At 39.9% G+C, this 27,904-nt stretch overlaps 1 protein-coding gene across 1 annotated transcript; it reads right to left on the reverse strand.

Annotated features, from left to right (window-relative positions):
• Positions 1 to 215: 215 nt before the first annotated feature.
• prlra (prolactin receptor a) lies at positions 216 to 27,886 on the reverse strand. The gene is made up of 9 exons (XM_030742811.1): positions 27,647 to 27,886; positions 11,180 to 11,274; positions 10,745 to 10,877; positions 4,683 to 4,852; positions 3,571 to 3,737; positions 3,240 to 3,381; positions 2,653 to 2,749; positions 1,446 to 1,515; positions 216 to 1,334 (listed from the first exon to the last, which is right to left on the reverse strand). The coding sequence occupies exons 1-9, from the start codon at positions 27,862 to 27,864 to the stop codon at positions 303 to 305; spliced, it is 2,124 nt and encodes a 707-aa protein (XP_030598671.1). The 5' UTR covers positions 27,865 to 27,886; the 3' UTR covers positions 216 to 302.
• Positions 27,887 to 27,904: the final 18 nt, after the last annotated feature.

Genomic DNA, 27,904 nt, shown 5'->3' on the forward strand with positions numbered 1-27,904 from the left:
TGAAGTACCACTTTGATATATAGAATCAGTTATAACCTTTATAAAACTGAATTAAGCTTATTATTCAAGTTATTTGATAACATTTTTTGGATAACAAAAATTAGTGTGTCACTGCTTCACCCTCAGCAGATAGTGTCTTACAGGAGGAAAAGATAAAAAAATAAATATTCATTGTCTTGGCAACCATTGCTTAAAGGAGTATCCAGTGTTAGAGCTTTTTTTTTTTTTTTTTTGAGTCTTTCAGTCCCTGCTTAAAATATACATCTCGCAATGTTCTACTACTGCCACTTGGGCTGGCACATCTAGCAGGTGTGCAGGGAGAACATGGTGGCAGTGTCAACATACCCACTCACTGTCAGAACCCTTTCATCCTGGACCGGCAGGGCAGCCTGACTGCAGGTTGTTGGCTTCTGAGTGGCAGTAGTGATGTAAGATGTGTAGCAGCTCTCGGTTGCTGCATTTGTCTCCGTGCTCTCCTCTTCCACCACGTCTCTCTGGAGCAGCAGCACATTGCCATTGTCCACCCTCTTCACTTTGCTGTAATCGGTCCCCTGGCCTGTCGGGGGGCAGCTACTTTCATGGCCATGATCTGAAGGAATGGGATGGAGAAGCACCAGATTCTCCTTGTTCACCCTTTGGACCTCAACATAATCAGTTGATCGGGTGGGCAATAGTAGACCAGCAGGTGTTTTTTTATCATTAACTGAGACGTTGAGATCTCTGTGGGCCTGGAGTTGCTGTTGGGCCTCTGTCTGGGCATGAGGTTGCTCATTGTTAAAGCAGACCTCCCAGTAGTTTGATTGGAGAGCCTCTTTGGTGCTTTGACCCATGCATAAGGGGCCTGGAGGAAACTGGTTGTCAGAAAGGCAGTGCTGTTTGGCCATCTCAAGTGAGCTCTGGGGACCCCGTGGGCCTGGGCTGTATGGGAGCACTGGAGAAAACACAGAAGGCCAGGTCTCAGCCTTCCCACTTGATGCATCAGGGCTAACGATATCTTTGCGAGCACATGTCATCGCTTCCTTTTCCCAGGGTTCTTGGTGCCCTTGTGCCTCTGTCCCAGTTTGACTTCCCTCCTGATCTAGTTGCTGCTCTTCCTCTTTTGCCACTTCACACTTATCCATCAGCAGAGTGTCACTATCACAGCTGCCCCGTCCAGAGTCACTGTCAGATGTGTGGCCCGTGGATTTCAGGCAACCATCATGTAGATCCGTGCTTTTGTCGACCATCGGTTCCTGCTGTTCTGGGATGTACACTTCTAAGTATGCTACCAGCAGGTCCTCATAATTAGATGTGGTTGGGGGGAAGTCAGATACCACCAGTGCGCTGAAGCCACTCTACACACAAACAGGAAAATGATTCAACACAAAGAGAAAGCACTATACAAACAGAAGTGTTCTTCTGAATAAATATACATGAAGGCAGTGTTCATGATGTTACTGCTTTACCTTGAGAAGCTGCTTGTCAAAGCCTTTGATTTTAGGACCAGGGACGGGCGGCAGCATGCAATGCTTCAGACTTTACACACACACACACACACACACACACACACACACACACACACACACACACACACACACACACACACACACACACACACACACACACACACACACACACACACAAAGCATCCATGTCAGGGTTCGTGAGCAGCAGTTGAATAGCATAGATATGATAACTAAAGTCACTATTTTACTTGCTGTATACTATCAAAGCCCAGAGTGGTCATCACATTATCACATGCAATAATGAGTTCTGCTCTTTAACATGTCAGATTGTTTTTCGTACAAATGGAAATTTATATGTAATAATTTAAAATAATTTGATAGTTAACTAATTATAATATTCTATTAATAATTAACTATTTGATCTTAAGGTAAGTGTGAAGACTGCTTTGGGCCACTGTAACATATGACAGAGTACAGTCACAGAAAGAAAGTACACCCTCTTTACTAAGCTCAGTTCTAAGGTTTTACATTTCAGGACATAATAAAATAAATTATGTAGTCCTTAGTAGATCTTAAAACTAAGCAAATACAACCTGAAATGGACAAAAACAAAAGATATATTACACTTTATTTTAATTATTTATTTAACAATAATTAAGTCAAAATCCAGAAGCAGAGTGTGAAAAACTACACCCTGTTTGTAGAAAAAACAGAATTAGTTTTTTTCTATGACTTTATCAGTCTCACATCATTGTGGGGGAATTCTGGCCCACTATTCTTTACAGCGTTGTTTAGGTCATTGAGGTTTGCAGGCATCTGTTTATGCACAGCTCTCTTAAGGCCCCCCCCAAAAAGCATTTCAATCAGGTTGACGTCTGGACTGTGACTGGGCCATTGCAACACTTTGACTCTTTTCTTTTACAGCCATTCTGTTGTAGATTTTTCTGTTCTCTACTGTCATGAACATTAACATTTAACACGCTAACTGAGGCCTGTACAGTCTGAGATACGCGTAGCTATTGGGTTTTTGCAGTTTCTCTGAGCATTGCACGGTTTTTAATGTTGTTTTGTCCTGATACATAAAAACCTTACAAGTGAGGGAGGATGTTAAATTATTACTACATTTTTAATTGTGTTGTATATAACTATTACAATTAAATAAATAATCACCAGCATTTTAACAAAGCAAAGTGGTGAAGAAGAATACCTGCGGCTATTCATGTGTATCAGGCATGTGAGGATGAGTAAAATGAAGGCAGAAAAGACTGAAATGAGGATCCACACAGACTTTTCCCGATGGAGATCTGAAAGACACAACATAACAATGAGTGGGTGCTTCGGCAGAACATCTGAGTATGTAGTACTTTATCCTGTGGTTATTATCATTACATCATGCTAAAGCAGGGTAGGCAATTATTTTTCTCAAGGGGCCACATGACAAACTGAGAATGTTGTGGTAAGAAAGGGATAAAATTAATATTGAGCAGAATTAAGTTCGACTTATTGGTGCAGCCCTCCACTACAGTCCCAGTTTCTCATGTGGCCCATTGGGAAAATTAATATCCCACCCCTGTGTTAAAGAAATTACATTAAAAATAAATGCAGTAAAATCACAACACCTTGACTTCCAATCTTCAAACTAAGCTAAGCTAAGCTAAATGACTGCTATTGGTACCATGAGAACAGTATCAAAAGCTCTCAGCAAGAAAGCGGTTTAATGTATGTTTCAAAATTATGAACTCATACAGTATATAATATGTTGTTAGTGCAGAAAAAAGCTGGTGAATGTCTTACACTCGGGAACTTTGATGTAGGAAGTGGAACTCCATTCGCTCCAAAAGCCATGATCGGGCTTACAGCGCACCTGAATAAGGTATGTACCACCTGAGCGCAGGCTGAAAATGTTAAACATCTTCTGCTGGCCGGCAAGGTGATGCTGGAAACACACAGAGTTGACATACATAATTCAGTCAGTCGTTCGGGCTGCCAATATGCAGATTTTAAATGTTATAAGTACTGAATTGTCCTCTCAGTGACACATCAGCTAGTTCTCCAGCATAAGGCCAGAGCCAAGATAGCAAATTTGAAAGGCAAATATTTCAACCACACAAGCAGTTTTATGTACCTCCCATTTGGTTTCCCCCTCCAGCTTAACACGGAGCTCATAGATTAGAGTGATCCAACCGGAGCGGGTGTCAGCCTTAGGAGGTGGATCCCAAGACACTCGAAGGAAAGGCCAGCCTTGATCCTTCATTACTGTCACTTCTAGCTTCTCTGGAGGATGAGGCATGACTGGAGCAGAAGAGAGAAAATGTGAATGAATGACAGACAGTGTAATAGAAAATCTAACAATGAATGAAGATTGTACCAATGAGAAAAACAAGAGACATCAACTGTGACTCTGAAAGGCAGGTGGTGAAACCCCTGCAGCATGAAATATCAGCTTACACAGCAAACGAAAGGACACTCCCAGTGGACAAGCATCGACATTGCAGGAATGACCTTCAGAACATTTGTTGACGTGTGTATCATGACATATACAGATAAATGTCACTGTCTGGGGTTTTTGCTATCATCATGGAGGTACATAACAAACAGTAGTGAGCTAACACAAAGAAACAGATAACCACATTGGGCCAGAACAAATCAACACACTTCCAGTTTAGCAGCCTCAAGGCTGCTAAACGAATTCCTTGCTTCCTGTAATATTTCTTTGGAAAGGGTGTAAACGATTGCCTAAAATAGCTGGACAGTTTTGAAATAGTCAGTCAAGTAGGAGAAAACAGTGGAGATTTTCCATTGCAGCAAACCACCATAGACACACATGCGTGCAAGTGGCCTCTACCAAAAACACACTAGAAGCAGGTAAGGAGGTAAAACAAATGCTTGTTACGAATTCAGAACAATTTCACTAATCGGGTTTAATTTAGTGTAAATTTGATATTTATGTCAAATGAATGCTAAAAATATTTTTAGTAGATTTTGCATCAGCTAGCCCTTTAATTGCTGCAAAGGAAGTTTCACTGTGGACATTAATGCCCTAAAAGGTGACCTTTAGTGAGCAGTTACATCAAACGGGAGGGTGACTGCACTCTAAGAGCCACACTGTAACGTTGAGCAGCTGTGGAGTGTGCGTCATAATACACGTTTTGTTTTTTGTTTTGTTTAATCCTTGTGGAATTATGAAAACTCCCCCACCCTCACTCCCACTCCCCTGCCCCCGTGCAGTCCCCTCACCGATGTAGACCACGTCTATATCCACAGGGTCAGAGAAGGTCTTGCCCAGCGCGTTGGTGGCCACCACGGTGATGTTGTAGTTGACCCAGATAACGGTGTTGTTCTTGTTAAAGAAGCAGGAGTTCTGCCCAGCTGTGCGGTAGTCGGGACACTCGTGCACTACGTCCGAACTGCAATAGAGACAGAGGAGCAGCATGTAATCACAGGTGTGCGTTTACATTGTACTGCACTGCCACATTACAAGAACAGTGTGCACTGTATGTATATATGTGTGAGAGGGACAAGATGAGACCAATGGGGAGAAAGTGTGACTGCAAAATGAGTGGAAGCCATGTTTTTGCTGTTAGTCTGTTAGAACATTGTTTTTAATAAAAGGAGACAATTAAAATAACTTTGATGCTGTTTTCTATTTGAACTCTTGGCCACAACTACAGGTTCATTCCCCAATAGACCTGGGTGTTTTAATGAACACAACTGGGAGTGTTCACATATAGAACACGGGGCAGTAGCTAGAGATGACCGGCCGGGGGACCTGTTCAGGTCGAGGAAAGAGAGCGTGAGCCTCTGAATGCTGGTGAAGCTGCCTACGACAAACACATATGAGCTGCAGGACAAAAAATAATAAAATAAAATAAAACAAAGAAGTTTGATTACTTTGATTTCACACAAAGTCGAGAAACTGACTCATGTCATCTCTGTGGTGAGCAGCGCTTGCATAAACCTTTAATAAAAATGCACTTGTTCTGCTGCTACATAACATACCATGGTTTGAATGCAACTGAAAGCAGAATGAAAGGCAACAAAAAAAACCAAAAAAAACACAGTTATTATGCAGCATTAGAATAATTTTTTTACTTTGAATTTTTTTCTTTTAAGGACTGAAAGAAGCATGTATAATAGCTATTTCAGCAGGTTGTCATTAAACCACAGCAAAACTAGTACCTAGAAAACCTGTCATAATAAAGCTATGCCATAAAATGTTTTAGGAAGCACATTATAAATGAAAGATCATTTAATGCAAATAATGATGATTAAATTTAAGTTTCTCAAAGAAACCTTTGGATACATATGTGTCACGCCACAAAAAAATCAAACAGGTGCACCTCTGCTGCACCTGCAAGCTTATACTATGTATGGCAGAAAAAAAAGGGAAGGTTAATGATAAAGGGGCACAATCTGAAGAGAAGCGGAGGGACTGAGAGCTTCTTTACCAAACATAAAGAGCCAGTCTGTATTTTTTTGTTTTTTTTTTCAGTCCTAATACCACCAGAGATATGAAGCCATTGACAGGGGACCAAGGCAAAAAGTTGCTGAACTGAAAGGAGAAGCAATGTACGTTTCTCCTACCAAAATCACAAAGGGATGGAGTTTCATCACAGCAGAGGAACTAGCTGAGTCTTGGATGTATATTTGCATCCAATTTTGTGGCACAAATCTAACAGGTGAAAAAATAATTTTTATTTTCCTCATGAAATTTCCCACACAGCCATCATATTGTCACGAGACTTTCAGAAATATATGTAAGAACAAAATTACAGATTTGGGTTTTATTAATTAGCCACATTGAAAGGCATATTCAGGCTTGTGAAACATGTTCACTATTTCAGGACTTCATGTGGCTCAAAATGTATGTGAGCCCACAGACACTCAAATCATTTAAGATCTGGAAAGCTTCAAACTTAAACCTCAAACAATGTTTGCACATTATCCCGGTTCATCCCGCTGCCATATCTTCTCTGCTGTCCTCTGATAATCCTCATCACTTTCATACTCGTCACCAAATGTCTGAAGTTATCTGAGTTCAATTAGAAAATACTGTGGAAATACACAAGTTAGTTTATGTGTTTTACCACTATAATAGAAGGTGAATAATCCACCAATGAAAACTGGAATAGTTGGAATAGAGCCTCAAAAGACAAAGCCTGCTAAAAGTACTATATTTTAAGGGGTGGACTAGTTTTTGGCTGGGAGCAGCAACAGCCTAGATTTCTGTCACCCTGTGGTCTTTATGCAACACTAATCAGAACTTTGGCAAATAGATATGAGGAACACTAACCTTGCCCTCCTCTGTATGTTAAGTTTGAGGAAGGCTAGTGTTGTTCTCTGTTTTCTTTTCCTCCTGGCTTTCAGGTGGAGTTGTGGGCGGATTACTCCTGGGTAGAGATGTATTTTTCCAGACTTGTTGTCACACACCTGCAGCTCATTTGTGTCATTAATGCTGTGTATTTAAGGACCGGCTGCTGCTGTGACTCTCTGCCAGATCGCTTCTCCGTTATGGTGTTAAATTAGGGTCCCATGTTTGATGGTTGTTTGCAAAGGTTCCGCTTAGTGAGTCCTGTTTTTTGTCTGCTTCTTGGTTGCCTGCCAGGAGTTCATAACTTGTTTGCAAAGACACTCACCTGTCAAGCTTTTTGGAGTTCAAGAGCCATCACAATCATGCCAACTCTTACTCCGTGACTTGCTGTGGAAACAAGGACTTACCTGAAACTCCTCTGCCTGCCCACTCTCCACTGAATCTCCTCAGTGTCCCTCAGATTCCAGCCTGCCTGCCATCAGCCCCTCTCTTGGCCCACCTTTCACTGCTCCCATGTCAGTACTCAAAGAAAATTCTCCCTGAGCTATTGCAGTCACCTTCTCTCTGCTGGACTTTTCTAATTTCCTTTCTCCCTCTCCACAGGCCTTTCCAGAACGCCACCACAGAGTTCAGCTCCCACACAGCAGTTCATCAGCCAGTTACTGATTTTGTGCACTTTGTAAATACACATTTTAAACATCAAGTCAGTTGTCTGAGCCTGCTCTGTCGGTCCAGCCACAGTAAAACCATGGCAGAACAATCTGACCCAGCAGCTGCATGAGCTGCCATTACGTGTCAGGGAGCCGTGTTAGATGAACCTGAGAGGGCTATGACATCTATAGTTTAGCAGCTACATGAAACACATCTGCAGGCAGAACAGATGGGTAATGCACTGTAAATAATTCACTCCAAATTGTCACCTTCTCCCGTCGTAAGCCCCGGTTCAGGTCAGGGTGCCCCCTCCCAATCCAGTTGCCAGCTCACAGCCATATACGCTCTTAATCCAGCTCCACCTTCACCTGAACCATTTGGTGGAGAGCTGGGTTGTTGTGGTGGATTTTCCCTTCAATGCTCATTACTGTTTAAATGCTCTCCACAGGCCTTTTCTAATGATTATTCCAAGCACTGTTAAGCCAAGCGAGCAGAAGCATATTTACTTTCAAACCCTCTAGAGTCTGTCTCCTATACACAATTCATTAAGGATTCCAAGTTAGTCTTTGACCACCCTCCCCATGAGGAGGAAGCGGCTCGACATTTATTCAACCTATGTCAAGGTAATAAGTCTGTAGCGGAGTCTTCTACTGAGTTTGGGGTAATGGTGGCTGAGACTGAATGGGAGAAAAAGCCCTAAGAGGCGTATTCTGTAATTACCTTAATGAGCAAATCAAGATACCACCTGAGAAATGGCAGCAAGGAATTGAGCCTAGGTTCTGTGTATATGGTGGACAACCTGGTTGCTTTGTTGTTACATGCCTGGTGTCGCCACAATTCAATGCTGCCCAAAAGTGTGTGGGCACAGGAAGGAAAACCCTCGCTCCATGTTCTGCTGCACTCTGGTGATGAACAAAACTTTATGGATCATCAGTTAGTCCAAGATTGGGAATCACAATTCACCCATTTCACACACCTATGGCTGTATGTGATCTGAATGGTCAATCCCTCACCACCATCACACACCAACTGATTCCACTCAACAAATTTTCTCAGGTAATCATCATAAGTATGTTTTTTGTGTTTCACTCTCCCAGTTCTCCCATAATTCACGGATATACTTGGTTTGAGACATAAAATACTAAGAAAGCCATATTGAGAGTTGGAGCTTATACTGTTCCTCAGAAAAATTACAGTCTGCAATTCCACCCACACATTTGAGAAAGAAAAACCCTGAACTAACGTCACGTGATCTGTCTCTTGTTCCACAATTCAATGCTGGGTGCTGTATTCACTGGTCTTACAACTGTGCCATTGACCTCTTCCAGGGGGCACCTCCTCCCTCCAGTCATCTGTACAATCAATCTGGTCCTGAACGGCTTGCCATGAAGAAGAACATCAAGGACTCCTTTGACGCTTGCATCATTCAGCTGTTCCCCTCTCCAGTGGGTGCAGTTTTTTCTTCTTAGAGAAAAAGACAAGACTTACCTGTCACCTGGGAGATAGAAAGTCAGATCTATCAAGTACAACTACAGTAAAAGAACCAGATCCCGATCCCTTCTGGTGGCCCTCCTTGGAAAAAGACACCCATAAGTATGTCTTGGCATGTACTAGAAGCCAGAGTGGCACTCAACCACCTGCAGGCAACCTACAACCACTACCCACTCCCAACCAACTATGGTCCCATATAGAGACCATGTTCTGAAAGTGTTTTTTTTTCCCCTTTTTGAAGCATATTTAGGTTATCAAGCTCCACTGTTTTCTAACCAGAAAGATGAAGTAGTGTTGCCCTCCATGCAGCAACACCTTCGCAGATGCAGACAACACATAGGCAGAGGAAGATCAAGGCAACACTGCTCCAAACCATTGACGGGAACCAACGTCAACGTTGCCTCTAGAGACATTCCTCTGAGAGGTGTGTCAAAGAAGTTGGCTCCCAAGTCCCGGGATCCTTTGGAAATAGAAAGAATTCAGTCCATCGGCTGTGTATTTTAAACCGTCTGCCTCCATGAAGATATACCCAACCTTCCAGGTGTCTCACTTAAGCTGGAGCCCTTGCTCACAGGTGGCTGACCATGGGCAGAGTTGTATTTTTGCTGTCACACAACTGCAGTTCATTTGTGTCATCAATGCTGTGCTGTGGGATCGACTGTGACTATGACTTTCAATCAGATCGCTCCTCCACTACCACTATGGTGGTAAATTGGACATTTGCGAACAAACATTCAATTCGTTCTGCTTAGTGATGTCTGGTTCCCAGTTGCCTACCCAGAGTTCCTGCATTACTCACCTAGACACTCACCTGTCAACCATTTTGGAGTCCAAGGGCCACCGTCGGACAATCATGGCATGCCAACTCTAATTCTGTGTCTTGCTGTGGAAACACGGACTTACCTGAAACTCCCCTGCCTGCTCACTCTCCTCCGAATCTTCTCAACCTCCCTCAGATTCCAGCCTGCCTGCCAACAACTCCTCTCTCAGCCCACCTTTTACTGCTCCCAAGTAAGCAATCAAAGACAATTCTCTCTGAGCTACTGCAGTCACCTTCTCTCTGCCAGATTTTGCTCATTGCCTTTCTCCCTATCTGCAGATCTTCCCGTTATTTTATGTTTTATTTTGCTATCTTTGGCTCTTGTATTCCCATCAATTTTACTTCCTTCTTTCTTTCCCTCCTCGTAATAGTCTGCCCTGCCCTCATCACTTCTTTTACGTGGGAGCACCTGTTCCCAACCAGTCTTCTCAGTGTACACATACTAGATTATTTTGCTGTCATAGTCAAGTGTACCAGTGTTGTCCAGTCTTGATAGTATTCCTCGTGACACCTTTTGGACTTTTCCTGGACTATTTGTGCATGACCACTGCCTGCCTGGATTAACGATATGGATTACACATGTTACACTGTCTTCACCAGCAAGGCTGTGTTTTTGCTTTGCAGTTATAAAATAATCGCGCCCTTCCACTCTTTTTCTGTATGCCTGTCTTTATCAACCTTGAACAATTTTAAAATCCATGTCCATGGGCACCTCTTAGCACTTGGCAGTCTTTATCCTGTTACATCGTTATGCTGCTATTTAATAACCCATCCAGAAGAACATCCTATTGCACCAGCTGTATTGATGGTACTCTTCTTTCACCAATATGGAAGAGAGATTTTACAATTGCCAAGTGTTAACGCTTCCCTTTATAATATATTATGTAAAGGGCCCTGAGAATACTAATATTATGATGTGGGTTCATATAAATGAACTTCAAAAATAACTATTATTCACCGTGTGCTCCTATCAGATAATATAGAACTAAATTATAACAAGATTAGGTGTTTGCAAGTGTTTCTCACCCTTCTTTTCGATAGTACAGAGAGTAAGTTGTTGGCAATCCCCCATCAGAACCTGGCTCCCACCGGCACGTGAAGGTCTCTTTTTCAGGAGAACGGCATCTGATCTGTGTGGGTTTGCCAGGCAAGCTATGACCTAAAGACAGATATTACATGTAAACAAGGAAACAAAAGCATTTGCCAATTAATCCTAAAAAAGAGTGCATTAGCTTAAAAATTAAAAGCATTACAACATTAAAGAAATAACACTCTAATGTGAGTTGAAAGCAATATAAAACACAGAAATATCCACAGATGAAACTCGTTGTTGTTTGCTACTTATTAATTATGCAGATCTGGCTCGTGTGTTAACCAGGTAGATCACACCTCTCGAATATCTTACCACACTGTCAGAAACATAAGAAGATACTAAGACTGTATTTCAAGCCAAACACTTACGTGTTCCATCTGTATGTGGCACAAAGGCTAGTAGCAGCAACAGCGGGAGAACTTCTCCAACTTTCTTCATCGTTGCACCATAAAACCTTGTTGGACTGAAAAAGAAAGAAAGAAAGGTGAAGATGAAGGAACTGTGGTCTGGACAAAATCAGTTGACCCACAACACTGATTGCACATCTTGTATTGAGTTACAACATACTTGAATGACAAACAAAAACTGCAATATGCAGCACGCGTATTTTCTTATTGTGACACTACCTGTTTGACAGCTAAGTGTTGCACGTAGTGCTAAAATTAGTTCACGGCCTGATATAATTAGAAACAGGCAACGTGAAAGGATTTTAAGCAAGGGTGAAGAGCTTAGTAGCAAAATCAAACAAATTAAATGTTGGATATTTAAATCTGTTTTTATACTGAGAACACTTTTGTCCTCAATCAGTGCAACTACTATGCACATATACCTTATTCAGACATGATTTAAAAAAAAAAAAGAATCTGAATAAACTGAAGAGCAAAAAGTGATGAAAGACAAAACACCTTCTAGAGAATAACGTGCTGTTTCACTAAGGATTAAAAAAAAACATCCACCCTGTCTCTGACTACTTCTACCAGCTGGCACATGCAGCGTAACTGATTGCATAACCTCTGGTCAGGCTTTTGCCCTGACAACACGCGGCAGAAGGCTGATTTGCCTTGCTGGAGACTGGCTCGACTCCCCTTCTCATGACTTGATCTGCATCTGCATTTGCCTCGCCATGTGCAGATGTTGAATTAGTTATTACTCTGCACGACTCTTTAGTTCTAAAGCAATTGGATGATAGGCGCTAGAGGTGGTATTAGTTAGAGGTTAAATAGATGGGAGAGCTGATGTTCCATGAGTGATGAGTAAGAGAAAAAAACACTTTCCTCACGTTACCTGACATGCTGCCTACTTTTTCTTGCATTATTGAAGATGAATTGTTGCTGTTAAGCCAGGATTTGACATACCAAATACGGGATTTTTTTTTTGTTTTTGTTTTGTTTCCTGTAGAACAACCAAGAAAAAGCTAAAATATAAAGAGGAGCATCTTCACACTTTAGCTGGAGTAAACACAAAGCCCTCAGAATAAAAAAAAAAAAAGAGAGATTAAAAAATGACAAATTTGCTTAAGAACAGGGCCTTGAACCATTATCCTTGTTCTGCCACCATAAAACATAATGTTAAGTGCTTTTAGAAAGTCACGTGCTTTTAAAGCCAGATTGTTCTGTGATTATATGTTTGAATCGAGCCTGTAAACTAACCATTCCCTTACAAAGCGGCTAAAGTAATTCATTGAAAGGTGCTATATTCACAAGTGTCTAGTGTGCACAGCATGTTTGTCATCACCACAACATGTAATGACATGACGTGAAGTACCTCAGTATGCTCTGACAGTGAGAGTGGGTGGAAACATGAGAGCCCTTCAATAAAATCTAGACATGTATGTGGTATTTTCTAAGAAACATAAACACCCACGGTGAAACACAGCAGTAGACAAGTCTTGGCACAGACTGCCTATTTAAAAAAAAAAAAAATCCTCAAGTATTTCAACAGCGTGTTATGAATTTCACATGAAGTTAATTGTACATTAATAACGTGCTGAGTTGTGAGGTGTGGGAGTGCTCTTAAATTTACTTAAATTATCACGTTCTTCATGATGATTAAAATATATAAGGTTTGACGTTTTTGGAGTACAAGTAACTTGTTTTAAAGCTACACTATTACACTCCCTTAATTTCAGCAAGAAACTGTTACCAAATTGTTTTTTTTTATTAACCTTTAAATTTTTTTTTGCATTTTTATTGTGCTTTCATTTTACTGACATCACCATGAGCTGATAATTGGCATTAAGATCAAGGCACTGGATTAGCCTCCTGCTGCATATAGCCTTCTTACATAACCAGTAGCCCAAACTGAATAAGCTGCTAAGCTGGAAAAGGGCTGGCCAACAGAGTGAAGCGCTTCACTGAATATTCCTGAATAATCCTGACTGTATGGAATATCAGTGTGTTTTAAAATAAACTCAGATTTGCACCACCACATTTACGGACATCACAGTTTGCTGTAGTACTTTTGAGCTTCTTGCCTGATGATGAATGTCAGTTTTGGGGTGTCTTCTGTATCATATGTTGCCATTAAAAATATACACAAAACAATATTCAAGCCGCCAACATGTAGGGCGACGTTACAAAATGTTGCATGTCTTCAGAGTGATACACTCATTTTCAGATATCTGTACTTTACTTGAGTATTTATTTTTTTTGACAACTTTTTACTTTTACTCACTACATTTTTACACAAATATCTGTACTTTCTAGACCTTCCATTTTCAAAACAGGCTCATTACTTTAGGTTTAACACATCTGAGGGAAGTTTTTATTCAAACATCAAACCAATCAGAGCCTAAATGGAGGGAACAGTAACACGTAAGAGACCATTGTTTTTGCTTATTCATCCCCTGGGCTTTTCATATACAAAGACTTTAAAGAGGCAATACCATGTAACTTATGCATCATTTATAGCTCTGTACTAAGGGGTTAAAGTGGGCGATCTGGAACAAAGTTTTTGGTCGATGGGTTGTGGAATGGTCAAGCAGTAGGACTCCTTTCATGTGCATCCACTACAGTAGTATCCAGTTTTCCTGTCATTTCTGCTGTGTTGTGGCAAAGTCAAACCCCGGTAATATTTCCTCGTGATTATCTGACCTCATTGAAGAAATAATATGGGCTGTTAGGGAGCACACTTATGCTAAACTATGGTAAAACTCATCAGGCAACCCCCCCCCCCCCCCCCCCCCCCCCCCCCCCCCCCCCCCAAAAAAAAATGTAGAAGTAATTGCAAAATGTCAGCCTTGTGCTAAGTTTGCTGTGATACCATGGAGAAACCGCAACGCTTGTCCTTTGATACCGTTTTCATCCTGACTTAACGGTAGTAAATTTAAGAAACATGTCCTGTTTGACTAAAAAGTAGAATTAGTAACGTGTGGTGTCTCAGCCAAAAGGTGTAGTAAATTTCAAAAATCTGACATTTAGGAATTTGGTTTGTTGCTCAGTTTTGTAGAGTACAGTGTACTAATGGTCACAGAAGGCTAAGAAATTGGATTACTTTTATTTTACTCCATCCTGGAGGTGGTTGTGTTTTTAAATGGTAAAATTTCATGTACAAAAGTAGGTCTGTTTTAAAAATTTTTGTTGAAGAAATATTGATTTTGTATAAGCAAACACTGGAGTACGAATAAATGTGCAACATGTAGCAGAATTTAAGTTTTCTCAAATATGCCATGCTCCTAAATATTCCTAAGTATACCATCCCTCCTAATGCTGTGAGTAACATTTGCAAGTGTGTTGTGGACTTAATATCTCATTGGCATGCAGTATTCAGCAGGTACAAAGGCAGACACAACACAAATAAATAAGCTTTTTATGCTACAAACAATAGCACATTCTTTTCAACACCCAAGATAACAGGCTGTGAGATTTACTAGTTTCTTAGACTTACATCTTAAAAAAAACAAAAAGTATTTATATTTATTTATTAGTGATAACACACATTATTAACATGCATGGAATTATTTGCTGATGAATAACAATCGAGCTAGAGATCAGGAAAAAAACTTTTCTGCGTAACATTATTTTGGCTGCAATTCAACAAATTTAGTTTGTCTGGTGTGCAATTTATGACCATAATGGTGTTGAAATAAAAAGCCAACAAACTTAAGTATTTTTTTGCAAGTCTATAATCTAGATTAAAATGTTCTAATTTTATTATTTTGTGTATTCCCTTTTTCAGTTTTCATTTGACAATCTGGAATCTGCCCAAGGTCCTTGTCACAACTTTTCAAAATGAAAAAGAGACTTCTAAAAAAATTCTTCATGTTTCAAGTACCAAGAATCTTATTGAACAAACTCTTGCCCAGCAATCTGGCTGTGTTTTGGACAGGATATTAAAGTATAACTCTGACTTCTTGGAATACACTGATGTCGACACAAATGTGGAAATTAAGGACTTTGACAGATTCCATATGTTCCTGTCAACTAGAGGGCCCCTGGTGGAAGCTTCTCTTGAGGAGATTAATCAAAACCAGGCACTGTTTGAGTTGGAAAAATAAATTTAATTTTTATATTGTTCTCATGTTAATTTAAAATCAGCATTTAATGTTTCAGCTTGTTTACAGAGTGAATTTATTTGTAACTTTACTGGTTGAAAAGTTTACTAATTAAATCACCAACTTTATTCAGTTTTTCTTTATAGTTCTTAGATTCAAGATTATTGTGATGACATTAAACGTACTGCAGCAATAACTATTATTTATCCTCCACAGCCCCATACTAATAGGGGAGAGGACAGTCAGCCCTTACAGTCATTACTCATGAAGAAAGCTCCACAGATTCTTCAGGAGTACGAAACCACAGGTTTCCTGTCAGTGCAGTTAAGAAAGCTTCTTGTGAAGACATGTGTAGGAGATCTAGTTGAGAAGTGTGGTTTGAAAGTATTGTTCTTTGTTGTCACTTTGGAATAGTTTTTTTTACTTTACAAATCTCTTTATGAACTGATGCGGAAAAATATGATATTCTGTCGTATGAGTAAATTGAGTAAATGACTGAGAATAAGTGGTCTTTTTTCCTCCAGTTATCCCCTTAATGAAGACAAGCTGGCCTTAGCAAAGAGCATCATTGCCACCTTCCCATCTCTGAGTGTCCAGGTGGCTGGACAAGGGGAGGGATTTGTAAGTGAACAAGTGAAACAACATATCATTTTTATTTTGGGGCCCAAAAATAACAGATTTAGTTGTCTTTCCTTGTATATTTCATTTAAATTTTTTTTCTTCACTAGGAGCATTTCTATGATCCAGCATCTCACAGTGGGTTACTAGAGACTAAACTGCGCAACCTTCGACGGAATCTGCAACAAGAAGAAAGGCGCTACAGGAAACAGAAAGTGACAGCGTCCGAGGGGAAGCACAGACATTCAGTGCTACTGAGACTGAAAATGACAACACCACAAATGAGTGGGTCACCTTGATCAAAAGGTTGCTGCCCTCTTCAGAAAACCTGTCAGCAATTAAGTCAGGCATGGAGAAAACATTCACCCAGAGCAGAGCCTGGATTATGAGAGAATCACCCACGCTCGCAGAAATATTAAGTGAATATCCACGGTTTCTGGACATGCCGAGTCTGGTAGGTTTGCTTGTTTTCATCCTTTCAGTTTATTACTGAACCAACAATGTTCTACTTTTAGTTTTCCAAAACCTTATTTTGTTTTTCCTTGTTTCAGCTGGACTCAGACTTTGGAAGGCTCACTGGTGGAAAAGGCAGACCTATTCCTTCATAGATGGGAGGCCTACATCATGCCAAAACTCAAAGCTGTAGCTGCTATGGAACCAAGGCTGCGCACTCTTTTGAAAGGGATTGAAGACATGACCGAAGGTATTTATGTGAGACCAGGAATTTGGGAAGTTTTTAAAATAATATCTTTAAAATATAAAATTGTTAAATTCAGGTCATAATATTTTAAAAGGAGAAAAGTTTACAATACTAATTTTGTTGGAAAAAAAACAAACAAAAAAGTTACCTGTATTTCTTAAAAGGGATTTTTTTTGAAATGCCAAGTCTTTTTATGTATAATGCCAGCCACTGACAGTAGGGTATATTGCTTATTATATAAAAAGGTGGATGATGTGTATTTACAGTGGCCCACAGCATAAAGTACACATTTGAGTGTGGCTTTTTTTTTTCCTGTTTCAGATGAGGCTTGTTACACAATGCTTGTGTTGTTAACACACCTATTGCGCCCTGTTGGTGCCAGTCATTGTAGCGCCAAGACCACAATAACGTACTTTCTGGATTTTGTGCCGGTATGTTTTTACCTTGGTAGAAGTTCTGCCAAATATAAAATTTGTCAGAGACGCTGATCATTTCACTAACAAATTTGTTTTATTTGTGATCTTTTGTCTCTAAGCCTGGAACAAGAGTAGCATCGCTGTGCAGTGATTCCTCTGCTCCATCAACGAATCATCAGCCCCAGCTGATCTGCATCGGTGACCTGCGGTCATTGAAGCAGTAGGTCATCGTTGCCAAGAATGACAAAGTCACCATCCCTCTAGATGATGGTCTCACGTGTGCTGTGGACAAGCTTTTCAAACTCTACTGGGTCTGTAACTTGTCTTATCCACCACAACTCTGCCCTGTCTTTACATTCTTTGAGTACATCTACGATCTACCATTCTCCACACAAAGAAAGGCAAAACTGCTAGAACTGATTGCACAATTTAAAGCTTGCAAGTAAAATGTACAGAGGGACTGGTTTCAAAGAGCTGAAAAACCTCATATGGCACCTCCGTGAAATACAGTGCTTATCAGATGGACAGAATACAAAAATTATATGTGGTCAAGACAGTTGTCCAAGGACATAAATTGCATGACTATTGTGATGGGTCACATTTCTCTACACATCCATTGTTTCAAAAGTCCCCCAATGCTTTGCAGATACAACTGTACTTTGATGACCTGGAAACAACAAACCCCTTGGGTTCAAAAACAAAAATACATAAGCTAGGAGCTATGTATTTTACCATAAGGAATTTGCCAACCAGCTGCAATTCATCACTTGCCAATATTCATCTATGTCTTCTGTTCAACTCAATTGACAGAGAGGTATATGGATTTGAGAAGATTTTGCAGCCACTTGTGGAGGACCTAAAACTTCTTGAAGATGTTGGTATGACATTAAAATTAAAAGGTCAAAACCATCACCTGTATGGTACAGTCTGCTTATTAACAGCAGATAACCTTGCACTGCATATGCTTGGTGGTTATCTGGAAAGTTTTTCTGCAAATAAATTTTGTCACTTTTGCATGATTGACAAAGCAGATGCACAGGTAATATATGATGAAGATGAAGTGGAGCTGCGTACAAAAAAAAATTACCAGCACCATGTTGGATTAAATGAGCCAAGCAAGACAGGTGTCAAAGAAGACTCTTGGTTGAATAAGCTACATTATTTCCATGTCACAGAGAACTCAAGTGTTGATGTCATGCATGATATTCTTGAAGGTGTAGCTCCACTAGAGGTTAAACTAATGCTGCAACATTTCATTTATGTGGAAAAGTTGATTACATTGGAAGAACTGAATGACAGAATTTCAGGTTTTCCCTATGGAAGTGGAAATGTCAAAAATAAGTGTCATATTGAACTTGAAAGCTGGTGAGAATCCTGTAAAACAGACAACTTCCCAAATGTGTTGCCTTTTACAATCCTTGCCTTTTTTACTTGGCGATCTTGTAAATAGAAAGAGTCAACACTGGAAACTACTAGTTTTATTAAATGACATCTGCAGCAGTTGTTACCAAAGGGCTTGCTGTGTTTCTAAAACAATTGATAATAGAGCATCATACTCTTTTCAAGCAGCTGTATGAGAGAAATCTCACACCGAAACATCATTTCATGATACATTATCCAAGAATAATGGTTCGTTTTGGACCTCTGTCTAAACTTTGGTGCATGCGATTTGAAGCAAAGCACAATCCATTCAAAAGACTTGCACATGTTATGTGTAACTTCAAAAATGTTTCAAAGACATTGGCTTTTAAACACCAGGTACAACAAATGTATCATTATAAGTAGGGATGCGCCGATCCGATATTCAGTATCGGTATCGGTCCAATACTGGCCTAAATTACTGGATCGGATATCGGAAAGAAATTTAAAAAATGTAATCCGATACATTAAATAACGTTTCACTCACATTAGCTGCATTACAGGGCTCAGTCGTCTTCTTCTTCTTGTGGGTTTGCGGTTGACCAAACCAGCTTAGAGCTGCATTACCACCACCTAGTGGAATGGAGTGGGGGATCAGGAGTTAGAAAACAACCCCCTCAGATGCTCTGTCGCTGCGACGGATTCCCTTTGACACTGAGCGATCATCGCTGACATGTTTTTCCGCCTCCACCGCTCTCTGCCTTGTTTGTGTGTTGTGCTCGCGGTGCTGAGAATCAGCTGTTATTTTTTTTCTCTACTTCAGCTCCTGGACATACTGCTAGCGAGCGAAGCTATTAGCACTGGTGACTGTCCGGTACCGGAAGAACCCCTTCACCGTCAAAATATTTTTGATACTTTAATCCCTGATTTGTGACTAAATATAGACCTGCAGTAGAAACGTAACGAGAATGCTTGTAAATATAAAGCATTACAAGATTGCGCTCACGCAGCCCCTAGTTTTTCACGTGAACACTGATGACGCAACAGCAGCAGTCAGCTGATTTACGTGCAGTCTGGCTGCACAAGCGGAAAGAGACGGTGAGCTCTGATGGAGCAGAAGGAAATGTTTTTCTAGTGTCCAAAAGAAGCCTTTTCGTCCCTGTAACCTCCATTAAACCTTTACTGGGAAACAGCTGGAGGTCCTTCATCAACCACCTGATCAGTAAGCGAAGAAATCCACCCTGTTTGTTTCACACAGGGAAAAACTGCAGTACGGAAGTTAAAATATGCAGATGAACTGTTAATATGAAAAAAAGTATTTCTTATCCAGTGGGTAATCAATATAAATAGAACACACAATTGCTAAAATAATCGATAGTTGCAGCCCTAATGAAATTTGCAACATGCTTCTCACACAGAAGCAACAGGATTCAGGTGATAGTTATTGTTTTAAGTAAGTAAAGAATATTTATATAGCGTTTTTCACAGACAGAAAAGCACTGTACAATAATTAAAACACAATATCACCCCCCCCCCCCCCCACCCCCAGAAAACACTATGTTAAAAACATAACATTACCATATTAAAAGAAAAAGAATAAAAATAAAGTCAGAAACCAGAAAGCCTGGTTAAACAGAAAAGTTTTCAACTAAACAGTTCCAGAGCTTTGGTGCCACTGCCTAAAAAGCTCTGCCCGCCCTGGTCCTTAGTCTTGTATGTGGGACAACTAAAAGACTTTGATTTTGTTGTGTGAGAGACTGTTGACTTCTTTTTTTTTATGTTTTTAAATGCCTTGATCAATTTTAAATATCGGATTTATATCAGTATCGGCCGATACTGATATAAATATCGGTAAAATATCGGTATCTGTATCGGACATAAAAAAGTGGTATCGTGCCATCCCTAATTATAAGCATAGCTCTATCATCTCCAAGAAAATCAGTGTGACCAACGCCTATCTAGTGACTGTGGGGTCACTGAAAAAAACAGATGTCTTGTTGAGCCACTTGAGGTTAGCTCTAGAAACGGACATTTCTTTAACCACTGCAATCTATCTGTCTCCGAGTGTTGATGTGTATAGCCAAGTCTACACAGCTGGTTCCATACTGCCCTTGAGAACAGATCACAGAGAGGAGCCTTTATTTGGTGAAGTTGTTCATATTCTGGTGCATAATGACTCCATTCCATTAAACAAATATGCAGGACCGCTTTTTTGCATTTGCGCAAATTTCTAAAATTAGAAACATCCTTTCTCAGAGTGATGCTGAAAAGCTAATTCATGCATTTATTACTTCTAGGGTGGACTATTGTAATTCATTATTATCAGGCTGTCCTAAAAGCTCCCTGAAAAGCCTTCAGCTGATCCAAAATGCTGCAGCTAGAGTACTGACAGGGACTAGAAAGAGAGAGCATATTTCTCCCATATTGGCTTCTCTTCATTGGCTCCCTGTTAAATCTAGAATAGAATTTAAAATTCTTCTCCTCACATACAAGGTCTTGAATAATCAGGCACCATCTTATCTCAAAGACCTCATAGTACCATATCACCCCAATAGAGCACTTCGCTCTCAGACTGCTGGCTTACTTGTGGTTCCTAGGATACTTAAGAGTAGAATGGGAGGCAGAGCCTTCAGCTTTCAGGCGCCTCTTCTGTGGAACCAGCTTCCAGCTTGGATTCGGGAGACAGACACCCTCTCTATTTTTAAGATTAGGCTTAAAACTTTCCTTTATGATAAAGCTTATAGTTAGGGCTGGATCAGGTGACCCTGAACCATCCCTTAGTTATGCTGCTATAGGCCTAGTCTGCTGGGGGGTTCACATAATGCACTGTTTCTCATTCACCTTATTTACTTTGTTTATACTCCACTCTGCATTTAATCATTAATTGATATTAATCTCTGGCTCTCTTCCACAGCATGTCTTTCTCTCCCCTCAGCCCAACCGGTCGCGGCAGATGACTGCCCCTCCCTGAGCCTGGTTCTGCTGGAGGTTTCTTCCTGTTAAAAGGGAGTTTTTCCTTTCCACTGTCGCCAAGTGCTTGCTCATAGGGGGTCGTTTTGACTGTTGGGGTTTCTCTGTATTATTGTAGGGTCTTTACCCACAATACAAAGCGCCTTGAGGCGACAGTTTGTTGTGATTTGGCGCTATATAAATAAAATTGAATTGAATTGAATTGAATTGAATTCTCATGTTTGTTCAAATACTAAATGTACTGTACTTTGATGATCATTTTTATGCTTATGCAGTACAAAAAACAAGTGAATATGAGTTGATCACACTTGCAGATGTTTCTGATTTGCATCCCTTAGATGTTACGAGGAGTTTTGGCACCAGAGAGTTGTATGTGTCCCCAAGATACAAAATCTTGTACCTTGGTTGATGACTGTACTGGATTGTAAATACATGTTGCCATTTGATTGCAATTGGAAAAACTGTTTATTGTTGGAAGCGGCAGAAATTCTTTTTATTTCTTTTATGAATTTTATTGCCATGTTTTTATACATGTTCACTGAATATTACAAAAGTTACAAAATGTAACATGAGCTGTCCCAACTTTGTTGTTGTAGTGTACTTAATTGTAATAAAAGTATTTCTAATGTCCTCAAATGGAAATGTCAATTTTTATTTGACCTTTATTTGATCTATGAAAACACATTTATACATATATGTGTCAAAATAACACATTTTGACACACATTTGTGTTGATTTGAGTGACACAATAGTTGTGTTAAAATGACAGACACATTAGTTGTGTCACAAATGACACGTGTTGTCCCTGAGCTGATTCCGCACGAGTTAAAATTCAACACATCATGTGTTGTTTTTCACACATCTGTTTTAAGAGTGTAGGGCTACAGAAGAGAAGTGAAAATAAAGGGAGTAACTTGTGGCAAGTAATTTCAAATGCAACATTTCTAACAGCTCAACAAATATCAGTAAACTCACAAACTGTTTGTGTGCAGTTTGTCACAGTGTGTCTGCCAGCTGAAGGTCCAGCTGCTGTATTTCCAGGGAAAGAAAAGAGAGAGAGAGAGAGAAGTTCACTCAGAGATGGCAAAAGATGTAAGAAAGAGGACAGGAGAGGAAGAAGAGAAGTTAGATTTAAAGGACTGCTCAGTGACATCTGTTAAACGGAAAATTTAAAGCTTACATTTTTAAAATCAGGTGTTGGATCTGTATGGATCTGGATCTTTTTTTTTTCATATTGTGATACATCCTGCAAAACAAACTGAGGTATACTAATGCTGTGTTATCCAAAGGTTGCATGAAAAGACAGTTTAGTGCAGGATAAACAGGTTAGCTTTGGTGATTTTACAGTAAAGCGCTGTGTTGGACTGGTGCACATGGCTGTGGTGTTTATGGTCAGAGTTTGGTTACATCAAGCGTAGCAGAGATGAGTTTGAATATAAGCTGATGATGCTTAGAGTCATTCGCTCATTTCAACCTTTATACCAACTCTATACTGTATACACGGTGGAAATGAGCTTAGCTCGTGAAATACTGGGCTGCATCTTGTTGGATTTAACTGTGTAAATCCACAAAGAGCAGTAAACATCAGAGCAGCAGCAGTTGATCACAGCCTGCACACAAAGAAAATCAACTGGAGCTCACAATAGAAATTATTGTGAGAAGTGATTCTTTTCCTGACGCCGAGCCACTACAACCAATCGTAGGGTCCCCCCACCTGCTGAATCCCACTTTAACCCCTGATTATACTAATTTTTCCATTTAGGTGATGAGGCAGAGTCACTCTCTACAATGTAGGTAACAGCAAATGAAGCTTTTAAAAAAAGTTTTACATAATTGTGTTCAAGCCCAGTACAATCATTAAAATTAAAATTTAAACTGAAATAAAGATTGTATCTCATAATAATACTGATAATAATGGCATAATAATAATGTCTATTGTGTATTATTTTATTATTATGTTAATATAGCACTAGCAAAAATAGCTGTTACAAACGTCCTCCAAGAGCTACTTTTACTTTCTTACTCTGAGTACATTTCAGAGCCTGTACTTTTTCACTTTTACTTGAGTAAAGAAGTTGGATCAGTACTTTTAACTGAGTATTTTCTAACAGGAGTATCTGTACCTCTACATAAGTACAGAATGTCTGTACTTTTGCCACCTCTGCTGTGCGTGGTCTGTAAATAAGTAACTGCATTTACTGTCGACTTCTAAGAAAACAAGCAAGCGTTTAGAGTCGCTGTTGTGCTTTAATTTTTTCCTTTTTTTAAAAAAAATGCGAAATTAATGCTTGATAAACGTTATGCTAGTTTTCGCATTATCCCCACATGTAAAGTAAGCATGACATATAACAAAAAAAAAATCCAAAATGAGTCATCCAGGTCATTATGAAACTAGATTCAGACTGCTGAATATAAATCATTCATAATTTTTGTTCGTCAGTGGTCAAAACGAGATGGGTGGATGTGTCAAATGATGTGGTGGTAAAATGTGAGAGGTGAAGCATCCTCTGGCGTGGTTGTACAACAGCTCCACAGCACAACAGCTCACCTTTGCGCAGATGATGAATAAAGAATGTTTCTTTTTTATGCAGGGCCACGGTATTCTCAAGAGAGCTGACCGACACAGCTGAGCTGTGGGAGACGTGTTTCTAGGAACCTGTTTCTCTCTCCTGGAAGGTTATAGGGATCAAGCACACAAAGTGCACAACATATCTTCAATGATTTACTAAGCATTCACTTGTATCCTTATTTAGAAAATAACAATTTCCCTTTCTGGGGGTGTGTGCACTTCTATGGAGCTGCTAGTACACTTATGAACTTCAGGGCAGTAGCATAGAGAAGATATCAATATAACAAACCAGCAGATTTGTCATGATCTACTTGTCAGAGTAGCGGTTAATGATGCATCTTTTTAAAAGATAATAAACTGTACAGTAATTATGACCATGACTTACTGCAGAGTTTGGGTGGAGGAATATATAAAAAGATAACATAAATCACTCTGATTGCATTCCTGCTCTGACTGGAACAGACTGAAAACAGTTCCTGCTACTAGAGAAAAACTGGTTTGAATAGTAGTTCAAATAGTATTCAAGACACAATTAAGGGTAGAGAGCAGCAGAAAACCTTGTTTCAGAGTAATCTTCACAGCAATTAAACTATCTGAAAGAGACACGCTTAATTTCGTAACTCAGAGGCTTTTGACTGATTTGATTGGCCCTCTCAGGACAAAGTTTAGGCCGCACTGTGGGCAAAATATATGACCCACGCCTGTGTTTAAACAGGTAGCTGTTCAGTACGTGGCTGTTTTCTGTCTATATTTTCCCATAAATAAACAGCAGTGCAAAAGGTCTGTTGAGGATTCTGGGTTTTATTGTCATTGTGAAACTTGTGGAAAAGGTTCAACACTGACTATATTGGCAGGTTTCAAATCATACAATAACTAGGCTATAGTGAAATTACATTAAAATAACAGCTTGACTTTTGAATCCTGGCAATTAAGAAAAAAACCCCCCACAAATATAGTAGAACAAATATTTGCAAGTTATTTATCACATGAATAAAGTTATTCCAACACCTCTTACATGTATCGAAGTCCATATAATGCTTTTTTGCTTTTACATGTGTTAGTTTTTGTGAAAGCTTTGCAAAGTAACAAAGGCTACAGTACTGAAGGACTTCTCTCCTAGTGAAAACTCTGAACCTTAGGGGGTTTACACACCCTCTAAGACTAACTACTAGTGATATGAAGTTGGCAGGTACCATGCTAAGTCAGTCTTAGACAACTAATGGGCATAAAGGATACTGGTGACTAGGAAATGACATATGTTACCTGCAGTGAGAATCTGGGATGTCCGCCAGCAATCAAAGAAAAATTTCTTTATATGTGGATGGATGTGAAAAGCACAGTTTGTAGTCCTGGCTTTTCTTCCATTACTTATTTATGTCAAAATGCAACATATTTCCATTATGCCTGCCTAGCAAGTCAAAGAATGACCAGCCACCTTAATTAAAACCAGATTCAGCCAGTTGTGTCATTGTCGAAACTTCTGCTAAGCTCCGCAAATTCTCAAACGGCTCGGCAATGGGCACATCAGATGTTCTGTTGTTGACTTAAATCCCAATAAAGCAGCTCTCTCTGTGTATATATATTTCAGTTTCCGTTGTACCAGACAATGGGAATAGTGCATAAAAATGGATCCTATTAAGACCAAACCAACTACTACTTTCAAGGCATGTTTTGCTCCTTAGCTGCACTGCTAAAGTCTTTATGTTGCTGTTAAGCAGCATTTTTTGCTGATTGCATGGCCTCAGACCATAGTTAAAGATGCAAACATACCTTATACCTGTCTATAAGTAAAGAGCTAGGTCATTATCGCACAGTGACCTTTTTCATACTATGTATGGGTCTGAATAGGGAAGCCAGTGCAGTAGTGCCTTCAACCTGCATTCTTTCTAATAGCTAGTAGGCAGCAATGGTCTGGTTTCAAAAAGAAGTTCCAATATATAGAAGTTTATGGAAAAACAACCCCTTCTCTGTGACCTCAGTCATTGCTTTTCCAATGAATTTATTAGACACACCTCTGCTTCTTGAAATTCAGAATTAAAACGATTTTGCCATTGCACGATGGCAATGGCAAAATGCTCAGCTTGAGTTTTCAAAACAGCCTTCTCAAACCAATGGGTGACATTACCGTGGATATTTTCATCTCTTTTAATATATAGACTGTGGGTGCATTAATGCATTGTTCAGAATTATTTATGTTTATTTGCCACCATTTCAATAAAGACTCAGTAAAAAGAGATCCTGCTCTCTTTTTTTTTTTTTACTCTTAATTATAAATAGAGAAGAAGAACATCTTTATTTGTTATTATACGGGATGTACAAAATCATTCATAGGTTGCCTCTTTCAGCAACAGCTTTTTAAAAATTTTTTTACTTCATTGTTGCGTGAGAAGGTGATGCTTATGAAATTTTTACACTCTGAATTTTCTTGACCAACCCATGTCCTGTGATCTCTTGTGTTTTTGAGTCACTCAAGTACTGCATCAGGTTTAAGGGCAACAGACGACACTGTTCACTACCAGCAGCAACAGGGATCCCATTGATCTCCAGCCTTGCTATGACAAGCAATGAGTTAGTACAATAAGAAGGATAACTTTGAGCTGCTGTAGCCTCTGCGGTAGAGAAGAAATACTCCTTCCACGTGTCTTCTGTGAGCTTCTGTGACAAATCTATTTGGTAAAGCAGTAACTGCATATTTTTAAAGGTGAAAATTTTTAGAGATCTGAAATATATCCTCATATACCAAGGGCATGTGTTAGATTTGATGTAGGTGGCTTTACCAGTGTTTAATTCTATCTGCGGGCATGTATTATTCTGATAGTGGGAGTACTGACATCCCAATACACCTTTGTCTGGTTTGTTCTTGTAAAATAGAAAAATTTAGCCAAGCAGCTACACTGTGTGTACTTGCAAAAAGGTGGAAGGGGAGAACGAATACTTAATGGGAAAGTATAAGAAGAGTGTATCCTTACAAAACAGCATTAGTAAAAAGGTTCTGCAGGCGCTTAATTTTGGTGAGTCATCACTTATTTTGATGTCAATTAAAACTCGTGCCACAGCAACAGTCGCCACCAAAGCACCAGCCACTAATAAGGATGTAAATATAAAGTCAGTAAAGCTTGCAAGCTCATTTACAAACAAATCTAACACCGATATTATTATATCTGTTAAATGACATAACTCACTCTTGCTTTTCAACAATAAGCCTTAATTCTGTGTTTTCAGGATGTATGACAAAAGGCCAAAAGCCAGAAGTGACGAAACTGATATGGACTTTATATCACACCAGCAATCAATACGCAATTCCCAACACTTGTGAGGCCTTATAAAGCTTCTGTGTGGGGCTAATAGCGGAAAGAGTCAGTCAGCTGCAGACAACTGTAATCTGTAATCCAGTACTGAGTTGATCAGCTTGAGGCTATAAGGGACACTGGCCTTCCTCACCTCTTCCTAACTAGTCTTAAAGCCAATAAGCATGGAACAGATATAGGAAACCCCATCACGCCGCTGACACTTGAGCATCATCATCCTCCCACGCAGCGGAAAACAATCTCAACCTGCGTGTCAGTTGCAAACAAGGGGAATATGTCTTCATCCAGAACTAAATCCTATCACGCTCACTTGTTATAAGTAATTCACATTCCATGCACACTTGTTCCTTGCTGACACTTGCTGAGGATAAAATGCTAAACGTTAGGAAAATTTATGATTTACCTGGATGTAAAGTTTTCAGTCTCTGCCGCCGTGCCGACTTCGCTGCCGGCTCCCAGGAGAGCGGACTCACCGGCTTCTATCTGCGGTTCGATAGATTTCAAGTGACAGGAGGAGCGCACCGCTCGGCTTATCCGTCCTGTCAGCGAAGCTATCGCCCAACATCCACTCTGCGCTCTGCACTGATCCCGTGAAGGGTGGGTTAAGTCAGCTCCGCCCATGCACGGTTGACACCACAGACCTGGGTTTCGAGGAGGAACG

Source organism: Archocentrus centrarchus, chromosome 12, assembly GCF_007364275.1.
Source record: "Archocentrus centrarchus isolate MPI-CPG fArcCen1 chromosome 12, fArcCen1, whole genome shotgun sequence".
Taxonomy (NCBI): domain Eukaryota; kingdom Metazoa; phylum Chordata; class Actinopteri; order Cichliformes; family Cichlidae; genus Archocentrus; species Archocentrus centrarchus.

Bases quoted from the DNA above. Each gene is read 5' to 3' on its own strand.
- prlra (XM_030742811.1), bottom strand. From the start codon at position 27,864: ATGGGCGGAGCTGACTTAACCCACCCTTCACGGGATCAGTGCAGAGCG. The intron at 3,738-4,682 runs GTGAGGGGACTG...CTTCTGCTCCAG, and splicing joins TATAGACGTGGTCTACATCG to TCATGCCTCATCCTCCAGAG. The intron at 2,750-3,239 runs GTAAGACATTCA...TGTGTCTTTCAG, and splicing joins CTACATCAAAGTTCCCGAGT to ATCTCCATCGGGAAAAGTCT.